The sequence below is a fragment of the Mustela nivalis genome (assembly GCF_964662115.1).
Source record: "Mustela nivalis genome assembly, chromosome: 5".
NCBI classification, from domain to species: Eukaryota; Metazoa; Chordata; class Mammalia; order Carnivora; family Mustelidae; genus Mustela; species Mustela nivalis.
Window position 1 is genome coordinate 115,589,763 of NC_139024.1, and position 13,393 is coordinate 115,603,155.

A 13,393-nucleotide genomic window follows, 5' to 3' on the forward strand; every position below is an offset into this window, starting at 1 on the left:
TGGCAAGATTTCATTCTTTTTATGGCTGAATAATATTTATATAATATATACCACATCTTCTTTACCCATTCATCTAGCAGTGGACACTTGGGCTGCTTCCATAGTTTGGCTATTGTAAATAATGCTGCAGTAAACATAGGGGTACATGTATCCCTTTGGATTAGTGTTGTATTTTGGGGATAAATACCCAATAGTGCAATTACTAGATTGTAGAGTAGTTCTATTTTTCATTTTCTGAGAAACATCCATATTGTTTCCACAGCAGCTATACCAATTTGCATGCCCACCAACAGTGCAAGAAGGTTCCTTTTTATCCACATTCTTCCCAATACAGGTTTCTTGTGTTTTTAATTGTAGCCACTCTGACAGGTGTAAGGTGACAGGTATAAGGTTTGGTTTGCATTTCCCTGATGATGGGTGATGTGGAGCATCTTTTCATGTGTCTGTTGGTCATCTAGATGTTTTCTTTGGAAAGATGTCTGTTAAAGTTTTCTGCTTATTTTTAATTGGATTAGTTATCAATAATTAATAATAATAATAAGTAACTAATAATTAATATTAGTTATTATTAGTTCTTAGTTTTAATTGGGTATTGAGTTGTATCTGTTCTTTATAGATTTTGGACACTAACCCTTTATTAGATATGTCATTGGCAAATACCTTCTCCCATTCTGTAAGTTGTCTTTTAGTTCTGTTGATTGTTTCCTTCACTGTCCAGAAATTTTTTATTTTTTTATTTTTATTTTTTAAAGATTTTATTTATTTATTTGACAGACAGAGATCACAAGTAGGCAGAGAGACAGGCAGAGAGAGGAGGGAAGCAACTCCCTGCTGAGCAAAGAGCCCGATGTGGGGCTTGATTCCAGGACCCCAGGATCATGACCTGAGCCGAAGGCAGAGGCTTTAACCCAATGAGCCACCCAGGCGCCCCCAGAAATTTTTTATTTTGATGGAGTCCAAATAATTTATTTTTTCTTGTATTTGCATTGCCTTAGGAGACATATCTAGAAAAAATGTTGCTATGGCCAATGTCAGAGAAATTGCTGCCTGTGCTCTTCAAGGATTTTTATGGATTTAAGTTTCACACTTAGGTCTTTATTGCATTTTGAGTTTATTTTTATGTATGGTGTAAGAAAGGGATCCAATTTCATTCTTTTGCATGTTGCTGTCCAGTTTTCCCAACACCATTTGTTGAAAAGACTGTCTTTTCCACACCGTGTATTCATTCCTCATTTGTCAAAGATTGATTGACCATATAATTGTGGGTTTATTTCTGGGCTTTCTATTCTATTCCATTTATCTATGTGTCTACTTTTATGCCAGTACCATATTGTTTTAATTACTGTTGCTTTGTAATATAACTTGAAGTTTGGAATTGTGATACCCCCAGTTTTGTTTTTCATTTTTAAGATTGCTGTGGCTATGTGGGGTCTTTTGTGGTTCCATAGAAATTTAAGAATTGTTTGTCCTAATTCTGTGCAAAATGCTGTTTTAAACACTTTAAACAACTAAAAAGTCCAAGTTCAACCCAGATATTCAAGACCCTCCAGGAATAGGCCTCAACTGACTTTTTGGGGCTTGACACTGACTTCATGCTGATATATATATATTTTTGTTTGTTTGTTTGTTTGTTTGTTTGTTTTAAAGATTTGTTTCATATATTTTGGAGAGACCGTGTCTGTGAGCAGACTTTCTGCTGAGCGCAGAACCAAAGACAGGGCTCCATCTCACAACTCTGAGGTCATAACCTAAGCTGAAATCAAGAGTCAGACACTCAACCCACTGAGCCACCCAGGCTCTCCTTTACTCAGATTATTAGATTACTTGCTTTATATTATCTTTGTAATTTTATCTTGTTCTCTTCCTTCAATACCTTATTCTCTTCTCTGCCCCCAGTTTAGACAGAACAGAGTTCATCTCTCCCCAATAAGGCCTTTCTCATCCCCCTAGGTTGGAATTGTTAATCCCACTCTGTAGGAGATCACATGGTATTAGGATGTGGCATGATTTTAGAATCAGAAAGACAGGGTTCAGGTTCTGGCTCAGCTATTTAAGCCTTTTATGACTCTGAGAAACCACTAACCTCATCAGTAAAATGGGTATCATCATCATGAGGAAAAGAGGACCTCTCTTGAGATGATGTGTGAGAAGAACCTGGCATATAGCAGAGCAGCAATAAATGTAAATATCTCCTGTCTTTCCCACCTCTCAACTCTTAGAGCACTATATTTTGGAATTTTTAGTCTGATGAACTATAGAGTCTTTGTCCTTTTTAATCCCCATAACACCTAGCACTCAACAAATGTTAGTGGAACACTAAATTAATTGAACACAGATGAAATAGCTCGTGAATTCTGAAGCAGAAACAAATGAAGGCCAAGAGTACATATGGTAGAAATTTATAAAATTCTGAAAATAAAAGCAGATAGGCTTATCAAAACTTAGTCTGGTAGATGGGAGCTGCCTCTCGAAATATAAATGATGTAGATTTGAAGACAACAAAATGATACCCTACTTTCTGTAAGTGAACTAGTGGGATGCAATACCTCCAAAGAGCATGACAACAGAAAATATAAATACTTTCACTTGGAAAGAGAGTTAGAGAAATTCTTGGGGGATAAAGTATAATTTGTGATAGGATAGCATGAGGGTATTTCGTGGCTTCCACAACAAGGCTCTTGGTATAGAGGTCACACACTGATGGTCCACAGCCTAAATCTGGCCTGCAGAGAGGTTTTGTTAGATATGCTCTGTGTTTTAAAAAAAAAAAAAAAAAGTATAAAGTAATTGACAACATTTCAAAGTTAGAAGACTTCAGATAAAAATCTGCACTTGCCACTCATCTTGAGAAAGATCAGACCTGGCCTGGCTGGGCCCCACTTGCCCCATGCAAGGAGCTGTTGCTGCCTTCATCAGTCTCCCACTGTTCCCTCTGTGCCTCAATGTCTATATGTTGCCTGCTTTATGCCAACCCTGCCTTGGTACCACTTTCAGAAAGAAAATGCTAGATTTGAAATGCTGGATCCAACCCAGGATGGCAGTTTTTATAATCTCAGTATAATTGGCAGGTTAATTAGGTTCTCTCAGTTGCCAGGAACAGCTCTCTTCCAGCAATGGAAGCTTATTTTAAGATTACACAGGAAAAGTAAGGATGACTGGATGAATAGTCCTATGGATGGGGGGAAGAAAAGGAAAAATATTACCTGTTTTAATATACAGTTATGTTTTTTCTGTGGAAAACACATATTACTAATTCTCTTGAGTGATACATTGTAAAATACCTCTTCCGTCCTCTTCTATATTCCCCAATCACATGCCCACTTTATTGAATTTGTGATCTTTAGTTCATAGGTGTTATACAACACACAAGTGCTTTGAGGGTAGAAATACAATCTATGTCTACAGCTCAGTTAGTTAATTTCTCAAAATGTATAAAGTAATTGACTTGGTTTTATCACCCATAAAATGAGCATAATAGCAGTATTAGGATTGTCATGGAAATTATGTGAAATAACTCATGAAAAAAATCAAGTGCAATGCTTGGTATATAGCAAGTGTTCTATAAATTTTGCTGCTGCTGATGATGATACATGATCATTCTGAAGGAAAACAAAGCGGCTAGTACATTAAACTTGTTTTCAGCCTCACTTATAAAAGAATTACTTGGGTAATGTTGTGTGTTTACCCAGGTATCTTATATATCTATTGATAGATACATAGATATATATGCTTTTCCACATTTACGAGGAAGCAATTTGGTTTATGCTTTTTTTATTTTTCAAAAACATGATGAGGGACACCTGGGTGGCTCATTCAGTTAAGCATCTGACTCTCGATTTCTGTTCAGGTCATGAGATCAAGCCCAGCATCAGGCTCATGATTAGTGAGGAGGCAGCTTGAGATTCCTTCTCCTTCTCCCTCTGTCCCTCCCCCTGCCCACACTCTCTTGCATGATCTCTCTCTAAAACAAACAAACAAACAAATAAATAAATAAATAAAATCTTTTAAAAATAGACAAGAATGATTATACTTTCTCCCAGAAATAGACCTGTAGCTATCCTCAGTAACTGCTACTTATTTTCTTAAAAGAGCAGAATGATACAGATTTTTAAGACTTAATGTGACCCAGGGCACCTGGGTGGCTCAGTCAGTTAAGCATCTGCCTATGACTCAGGTCATGATCCCGGGGTCCTGGAATCAAGCTCCATATCTGGGTTCCTTGTTTAGCAGGGAGACTGCTTCTCCTTTTCCCTCTCCCTCTGCCACTCCTGCTGCTTGTGTTCTCTCTTTCTCTCTAGCTCTCTCTCTCAAATAAAAAAAAAAAATCTTTAAAATTCAATGGTCTTAGAGACCACGTGTTCCAACTATGTTATTTTATGCATGAAACCAAAGGAAAACTGACCCTCAGTTTCTGAGACACTTGCTCCTAATCATATAGCTAGTTAGAAAAACAGCCTGGGCTGGAACCCGAATCTCTTGATAGCCCATGCAATGTTTTTTCTGCTACACCATGGTGCCACTAGCTGGTACTTTCCGGCAATATTCTGGCACCTGGGGATATAGCTGTGAGCAAAGTCCTACCTCTTGGGCTTATATTTTAGTAAGGGAAACAGACAATGGACAAATATTGAATCAGGTCCTGACAAGCGCTATGAAGAAAAGGAAGGGATCAAGGGAAGAAGATACTGTATTGACCACTTCACCTTCAGTGTTTGTGGTAAAAATTGATGGTTCCACTGACTTTTACCTCATACTCATTTCCTCCACAACATAGCAATGTAATTGAACATAAAGAAAACTAGGTTTCCTAGCAAGACATTTGGGTTCTAGTCCTGACTCTATTAAACAACCAAGGCTGTTGAAACTTTTAGGTCTCCCTGTTTGGAAAATGAGACTAATACACACCTTGCATTTTGGCTTTGAGTATAAAATTATACACAGAAAGTTTTTATTAAGACATCATGTGTTGGGATGGGTGGGTGGCTCAGTCAGTTAGGTGTCTGCCTTTGGCTCAGGTCATGATCCCAGGGTCATGGGGTGGAGTCCTCTATCCAGCTCCTTGTTTAGTGGGGAGCCTGCTTCTCCCTCTGCCTCTACTGATCCCCCTGTTTGTGCACTCTCTCTCTCTCTCTCTCTGATAAATCAATCAATCAATCTTTAAAAAAAAAAAAAGACAGCAAGTGTTATGCAAATACCAGATATCATTATATGGAAATTTTATTTCCATAAGAATGTGCCAAGAATCTAGATTTTTTAAAAACTGTTTTTTGTTTGATCTCTTCCCACTCAACCAGGAATGTTGCAACCAGAGAGGAACCCCCAGGGTTTTGGCTATAAATACAGGGAAAATTCTTTCACATATGACGTCAAGCGAGATGTGTACAATGAGGAGACCTTTCAACAGGAACACAGAAGGAAGAGTATTTCCTCTGGAAACTTGGACATCGACATCACCACGTTCAGACACCACGTCCAGTGCCGGTGGGTGTGGGGGGTCATTCAGCTGCCTCCAAGCTAGCAGCACCAAACCCCTACTTTACTCCTACAGTGCCTACTTCTGTCTTCCTCCTCTGAATTCCTATCTTCGGGACCCTTGGGCTGCTGTGTGATTTTTCTTCAGTTGGTTTGCTTATGGTTTGTCCTATAGCACCCTCTTGAATAAAAATTTCTTGGATATCCCTGACAGCATCTATGGATGATATTTAATAAATACATCATTTGATTAGCTGCTATTACCAGTCTCCTAAAAACAGCCACAGAAGCAGCGATGGTCAACTAAGTAGTGGTAGCAGAATGAGATCCTTCTAACCTCATATCCCACAAACCCTAGGCAGTACTTGCACAACTGTACAATGTAGAACTCACTGCCTCTGATAGTCACTGGGACTATGTGGGTCCTCCAGTTCAGGGGCCCTTAGCCTGTTTTTGTGCTATCAACCTTGCAGCAGGCTGGTAAAGCTAATAGACATCTTTGCAGGATAATTTTTTTTTTTTTTTACTTAAAAAAATTGTGGTAAAATACATATAACAGAAAACCAGCCATTTTAACCAGTCTTAAATGTACAAATCAGCAACATTAATGACATTTCACGATGTTCTGCAACCACTGTTTTCAAAACTTTTTCGTCACCCCAAACAGAAACTTTGGACCTGTTAAGCAATAATTCCCCATTGCCCCCTCCTCCTCACCCCTGGTGACCTCTCCTCTCTGTTCTGTCCCTATACCTCTTCTAGACAATTTATTTAAGTATAATCATGCAATTTTTGTCTTTCCTCTCTGGTTGATTTCACTTACCATGATGTTTTCACACTTCAACTATGTTGTAGCGTAGATCAGTACTTCATTTCATTTTATGGCTGATAATATCCCATTGTACGTAAATATCGTATTTTGCATATCCATTCATCTGCTCTTGCACCCTTGGGTTGTTTTCACTTTCTGGCTATTGCGAATAATGCTGCCATGAATATTGGCATAGGAGTGACTGTTGGAGAACCTGTCTTCAACTCTGTCAGGTATATAACTGAGAGTAGAATTGTTGGATCTTATGGTGACTCTCTGTTTAATTTTTTGAAGAACCACCAGACTTTTTATACAAGCTACACTACTGTACGTTCTCACTAGCAATGTACAAGTGTTTTTGCTCTTCAACTTGTGTTATTTTTCCCTTTTTTTTTTTTTTTAATTATAGCCATCCTATCAGGCATGAAGTGATATCTCATTGTGGAGTTTGGTTTGGTTTGGGTTTTTTTGCATTTCCCTAAGAACTAAATATGTTGAGATCTCTTCATGTGCTTACTGGTTGTTATTATATCTTCTTTAAAGAAATGTCTCTTTACCTCTTTTAAAATTAGGTTGTCTTTTTATTGTTGAGTTGTAGTAGTTCTGTACATATCCTGGATACTAAACCCTTATCAGATATATGATTTGCAAATATTTTCTTCCATTCTGTGGACTTTCTTTTCTGTGGGTTGAATGGTGTCATTTGGTGCACCAGTTTATAATTTTCATGAGATCCAGTCCATCCATTTTTTTGTTTTGTTGCCTATGATTTTGGTGACATCTTTAAGAAACTATTGGGAAATCCAATATTATGAAGATTTTCTTCTATAAGTTTTATAGTGTTTAGCTCTTAAATTAAGATTCTTGATCCATTTTGAGTTAATTTTGTATATAGTATAAAGTTAGGGTCTGACTTCATTCTTTCAATATGGAGATCCCATTTTCCCAGAACCATTCGTTGAAGAGACAGCTCTTGGGATACCTGGGTGGCTTAGTTGGTTAAGCTGCTGCCTTCGACTTAGGTCATGATCCCAGCTTCCTGGGATGGAGTCCCGCCTCGGGCTCCCTGGTCCGCAGGGAACTTGCTTCTCTCTCTCTCCCTCTGCCTGCCTCTTTGTCTGCTTGTGCACTCGCTCATGCTCTCTCTCTCTCTCGCTGTCAAATAAATAAATAGAATCTTTAAAAAAGAAGAAGAAGAGACAGTTCTTTCCCCATTGAATGGTCTTGGCCAGAATATATTTTTAAAGCATAAAATACATAGGACTATAAACTAAACCAGCTAAGTTGAAATATAGTTATCAAAATATTTTAAAATATCACAATAATGTTATTTAATAATATAGATCTAATAACTATCATAATTTCAAGGTAGTGATGAACATAAATGATATCTTAAGATCTCTGCAGCAATGTGAATGTAATATGAAAACATTGCAGTTTTTATTAGTGACAAAGGTTCTGCTGATACTACAGTGGCTTGTTGTCAATATTTATAATTGATGGAAATGCTAAATTTCAGTTAGGAGGTAATGAAAATAAAGGTATAATTTTTTCTAAGTTCACATACCTACAAATTCTATCTATAGACCCTTGGGGGGGCATCCACCAACCTCAGGTGAGGGACCCTTTGTAACCTACATCATTATATCAACCCTAAGTATTCAAGCTGTCTTCACTCACACTTGGGATTTATCAGTCTTTCTTATCCCTTGACCTTTTACTATGATTGGCCTGTGTTGGGTGAGGAAGGCCTCCACACAGCCCTATTGTAGACCTTCCTTCTCTGAGGCATTCTCCCTTGTTCATATCCTGCCTTTTGTAAGTTGTGGTCTTGGAGACCCTCCCCAGTTCTACATCACTATTCTCATTTTATCTACTCCAGATGGGTCAGAGGTCATGTGTCAAAGAGGGGATTTAGGGGCACATTGACTTTGTCTCTACAAAAGGAGAATCTTTTCCTGACTTTTACTCCATCACAGTAAGGTACTACCGAAGAAATTTCAGTCTAATTCCCCCCAACCTGCCCTATCCTTAGACACTTAAATCTGATCAGTTCTGCATCCCAGCTCCTTATTTCTGAAACATACAATTGTATCCACTTTTGGATTTTTAACATGAAAGGTTGCACAACTCTGTGGTTAAGAGCAAGGCTCAGAAGCCAGATTGCCTGGTTATGAATCCCAGTTCTGCTGCTTCCCAACTGTGTGACCTTAGGTAAGCTATCTAACCCACTTTGCCTCAGTTTCCTGATCTGTAAAAATGGGGATGATATTAGCATCTACTTGACTGTGAAGATTCAAAGAGTATTTGTAAGGCACCTAGCAAATAAAAAACATGATTTTAGGTGGGGGTTTTTTAGTTTAAAAAAAGTCTCTGAACTCTATATCTTCTTTTTCTTTTTTAAGATCTATTTATTTATTGAGAGAGAGAAAAAGAAAGCAAGTTGGGGGAGAGTCAGAGGAGAGAATCTTCACACAGACTCTGCTCTGAGTGTGGAGTATGACACCAGACTCAATCTCATGACCCATGAGATCATGATCTGAGCTGAAACCAAGAGTCAGACACTCAACCAATTAAGCCACCCAGGTGCCACAACCACCTGTCACAAGCACCTGTGTTTCTTTTCTACAGAAAACCTCATCTCTTTCCTCATCTTCTCCCTTTCCATTAGCAACTACAAATATTCCCTTTCTTGTCAAAATGTCCCCGGTCCTTTCACATAGACCCTTACATTCCTCACTTTTAAGATGTCCTGAGTAAAATCCAGATTTGTGTCAAAATGCTTATACTGTGGCTCCCTACCCCCAACCCCCCCCACCACCACCACACACATACACACACACACACACTGGCTTTAATTCCTATCCCTCTAGCTCCTTCGTTGATTTCCTTTCAGGTCTAGAGTCCCATCATTCCATGTCCACTGTATTATTTTTCCATGCTAAAGAGCTTTGATGACTCTGCCTAGGGTGGCTTGTCTTCTGCCCAATGGTACATGGGAGAGACGGGATCAGATGAAGGAAAAAACTGTCCCCATGACATGCTCTGCTCTCCCCTTTGGGGGCCATAATTGGAGAAAGCACCCTAGGTATCCTTGCCTACCATCCAAGGACTCTCATAAAAACAGCAATATGATGTTCCTTCTAAGCCAATGATTTTTTCCTGGCTCCCAAACAGAATTTAATAGCTGTCAATATGAAATATGGTGGTAATAGAGTGGAGAGAACACTGAAGTAAGAATCAGAAGTCCTGGGGGCGCCTGGGTGGCTCAGTGGTTTGGGCTGCTGCCTTTGGCTTGGGTCATGATCTCAGGGTCCTGGGATCGAGCCCCGCATCGGGCTCCCTGCTCCGCAGGAAGCCTGCTTCCCTCTCTCTCTCTCTCTGCCTGCCTCTCTGCCTACTTCTGATCTCCGTCTTTCAAATAAATAAATAAAATCTTTAAAAAAAAAAAAAAAAAGAATCAGAAGTCCTGGTTTGTAGCCCCAGCTATGTCCACACTACTGTGACCTTGGAAAAATCACTTACACTTATTTGGCCTCAGTTACCTTAGGGGGAGTAATGGTCATAGTTGTGAGTCAAAACATGTGAAATTCTTTATGAGCACACATTTTAGCTTTGCATACACAAAAGTTCTAATTGTTACTATAGTCAAATCCCAGTTATCCCAACTATAGCTCATATATAAAAAATCTTCATACTTTTGGCTTTCAGCCCATACTAAGATGTAACTAGCAAAAAGCAATTTAAAGCCATATTAGTTTTACTGGTTGATTGATTAACCAATTGACTAACAATGATTCTGCTATTTTAGATTTAGATTTAGAGGTTAATGTAGGTTTTCTCAATCTCAGCATCAGTAACATTTTGGACCAGAAAATCATTTCTGGGAGCACCTGGGTGGCTCAGTGGGTTAAGCCTCTGTACTTCGGCTCAGGTCATGATCTCAGGGTCCTGGGATTGAGCCCTGCATCGAGTTCTCTGCTCAGTGGGGAGCCTGTTTCTCTCTCTCTCTTTGCCGGCCTCTCTGACTACTTGTGATCTCTGTCTGTCAAAAAAATAAATAAAATCTTAAAAAAAAAAAAAAAGAAAAGAAAAATGTTTCTGACGTGGGGGCTGTCCTATGCACTACAAGATGTGCAGCAAAGATACAGATACCTCTACCCACCAGATACCAATAGCACCCTCTTCCTCAGTTGTGACAACCAAAAATGTCTCCAGACTTTGCCAAATGTCTCTTGGATAACAAAATTCGTTCTGATTGATGTCCACTAGGTTAAAGGATAATAAAGCTTTATTTTTATTGCCTTTCCTTTATATGGCCAGCTCCTACCTTTTCTATAAATTTCTACATACTACAGATCAAAGCGGCATAGAGTTAATACTCAGTAAAGAAAATTGGTATATGGGAATGATGCGGACATCTTAATGGACCCTGCCTCCCACCAGTATCACATCTCAAAACACTGTCCTTATCAAGAGAAAACAGTAAAGTCCATTTTCCTACTGGAAAATTTGTGGGTTTCATTCTTTCCAAACATCCTGTTTCGTATGCTAGATGATAGGCATATATATATATATATATATATATATATATATATATATATATATGGCATTTGGTTCTCAATCAGAGGTGATTTTTGTCCCCCACAGAACACTTGGCAATGTTTAGAGACACTTTGGGGTGTCACAACTGGGGGAGGGGGTGCTATTGGCATCTGGTAGGTAAAGGCCAGGGATGTTGCTAGCCATCCTACAGGACGCAGGACACATCTACACAACAAAGAATTATCTAGTCCACTGTGTCAGAATGTCAATAGAGCTGACAAGAAATGCTGCTATATGGGAATAGTTATGCACTGGAACTTTTCTTGGCTATGTGGGCTTTTTCTTTGGAAAATCTTATCAAGTCTCTGTTCTTCTTTCTCACAGCTGCTCATGGCACAAGTTCCTAAGATGCATAATAACGATCTTTCCTTTCCTGGAGTGGGTGTGTTTGTATCGGTTCAAGGATTGGCTTCTTGGAGACTTACTTGCTGGTATAACTGTTGGCCTCGTGCAAGTTCCCCAAGGTAAGGAAGATTCGAAGCCTCTTCACCCACAACCGGTCAGACCTGGTCTGCTCACCCAGAGTAAACAATTAGTAAACAATTACCTGTGTTAGATGAATGGAAAGAAGTAGGTGAATTCCATTCACATTACTGCCATCTGTTCCCTTACCTGCCAGATTTCTAACTTCCAGGGTGGGTTCCAAAACATTAAGTTAGTTTTAGGGCACTTGGGTGGTTAAGCGTCTGACTCTTGGTTTCAGCTCCAGTCATGACCTCAGGGCTGTGGGATAGAGCCTTCCGTCTGGCATCACACTCAGCAGGGAATCAGCTTGAGATTCTCTCGCTCTCCCTCTGCCCTTACCCCCACTCCCAGTGCATATGCACACTCTCTCAAATAAAATTAATCTTTAAGAAAAAAGATAAACTCAGTTAGTTTAGATAGAATGATAGAGTATTTGCAATGCTCATTCAATGTTGTTTGGGGTTTTTTTGCTTTGTTTTGTTTTTGCTTAATTAGTCATTTCATACTCACACAACTACAGTAGACCTCACTTGGCATTGGTTTTCCTTAGGAAGGTAAAGCATAGGAAACACAGCATGCTAGCATCTCTTCAGTTAGTTACATACAAAGCAGTCCAGGCACCACTCTTTGGTCTTCCGAGTGGCAGTTCAGATAGAAGACAGCAAGATCACACAGACAGAGGTCCAGGAGTCATCATGGGCTTCAGAAGCCTCAGTTCCTGAATAGGAACTAACATTTCTCATAATTCTCATAACTTGCCTCCAGGGTTCCACAAACACCATGGCCAGTTACAAGAGTTATTGCACTGAGAAGCTCAAAGCTAATGATTCCCACTGTATATTTATCCTTCATTCACAGATTAGCTTGGTCCAGATAGAGTAGACTAAGCAGGCTCATTTTTACCATAACCAGTATTGGCTGGTAACACAGCTGACATCCCACCATTACTGGATTTCCGAAGAAACAACTAGAAAGTTAATCCAATATCAAATTTATTTGCAGAGAGAGAGAAAAGATTTTATTAATCCTTTACTCACAGTAGTTTGCAACTACTACATAGTATTTATGTATTTATTTATTTATTTTAAGATTTTATTTATTTGACAGACAGAGATCACAAGTAGGCAAAGAGGCAGGCAGAGAGAGAGAAGCAGGCTCCCCACTGAGCAGAAAGCTTGATGCAGGGCTCGATCTCAGGACCCTGAGATCATGACCTGAGCCAAAGGCAGAGGCTTTAACCCATTGAGCTACCCAGGCTTCCCTACTACATAGTACTTAAATGCTATTTCCTTTATTCTCCTGGGGCCCATCAGAAAGGTTTGAAACCTGTGATTGTACGGCTTGTACGAAGCATGAAAGAGGCCAAGGAAAGGGGCGAGAGGTAGCTAACAACCAACTCCAGGACAAGGCTGTTAGTTGGAGAAAGGGGATCCCCCCCCTTTTTTTAAGATTTTATTTATTTATTTGAGAGAGGGAGAGTGCATCAGAGGGGAGAGGGTCAGAAAGAGAAGCAGACTTCTTGCTGAACAGGGAGCCCAATGTGGGACTCGATCCTGGGACTCCAGGATAATGACCTGAGCCAAAGGCAGTTGCTTACCCAACTGAGCCACCCAGGTGTCCCAGGGATCCCCTTTTAAATAGTCAATTAACTATCCTGCAGGAAAATTGACTTTTCTTCCCCCTTTTGATGTTCAATTCTATAAATTTAAACACATGCATGGATTTATATAACCACCAACACAACAAAGATACAGAACATTTCTATCAGCCCTGAAACACTCTTATGCCATTCCTTTTAGTCCCATCCACCCTTGGCAAAAACTGATCTGTTCTCTATCACCACAGTTACGCCTTTTTGAGAATATCATCTAAATGGACTCAGGGAGTATGTAACTCTTGAAGCCTGGTTTCTTCAATTCAGCACGTTGTCTTTGAAATTAATGGAAATTGTGATGTGCATCAATAGCTTGTTCCTTTTTATTCCTGAGTAAATTGTCCATTGCATGGACATACCACAGCTAGTTTATCCATTCATTTGTT

General features: G+C 39.4%; 2 protein-coding genes across 16 annotated transcripts in view; one reads left to right on the forward strand and one right to left on the reverse strand.

Annotated features, from left to right (window-relative positions):
- The window catches only part of MAPK14 (mitogen-activated protein kinase 14), a 182,775-nt gene that overhangs the window by 84,505 nt on the left and 84,877 nt on the right, over nt 1–13,393 (reverse strand). The window lies entirely within an intron of this gene.
- Nucleotides 1–13,393, forward strand: part of SLC26A8 (solute carrier family 26 member 8) — a 78,470-nt gene that overhangs the window by 5,465 nt on the left and 59,612 nt on the right. For 9 of the 14 annotated variants that reach the window (XM_082732340.1, XM_082732333.1, XM_082732332.1 and 6 more), the window contains exons 2-3: nt 5,295–5,481; nt 11,213–11,352. In XM_082732340.1, coding sequence (XP_082588466.1) covers nt 5,295–5,481; nt 11,213–11,352 — 327 coding nt within the window. The remainder of the gene's footprint in view (nt 1–5,294; nt 5,482–11,212; nt 11,353–13,393) is intronic. The other 5 variants (XM_082732331.1, XM_082732338.1, XM_082732334.1 and 2 more) reach the window with 2 other exon arrangements.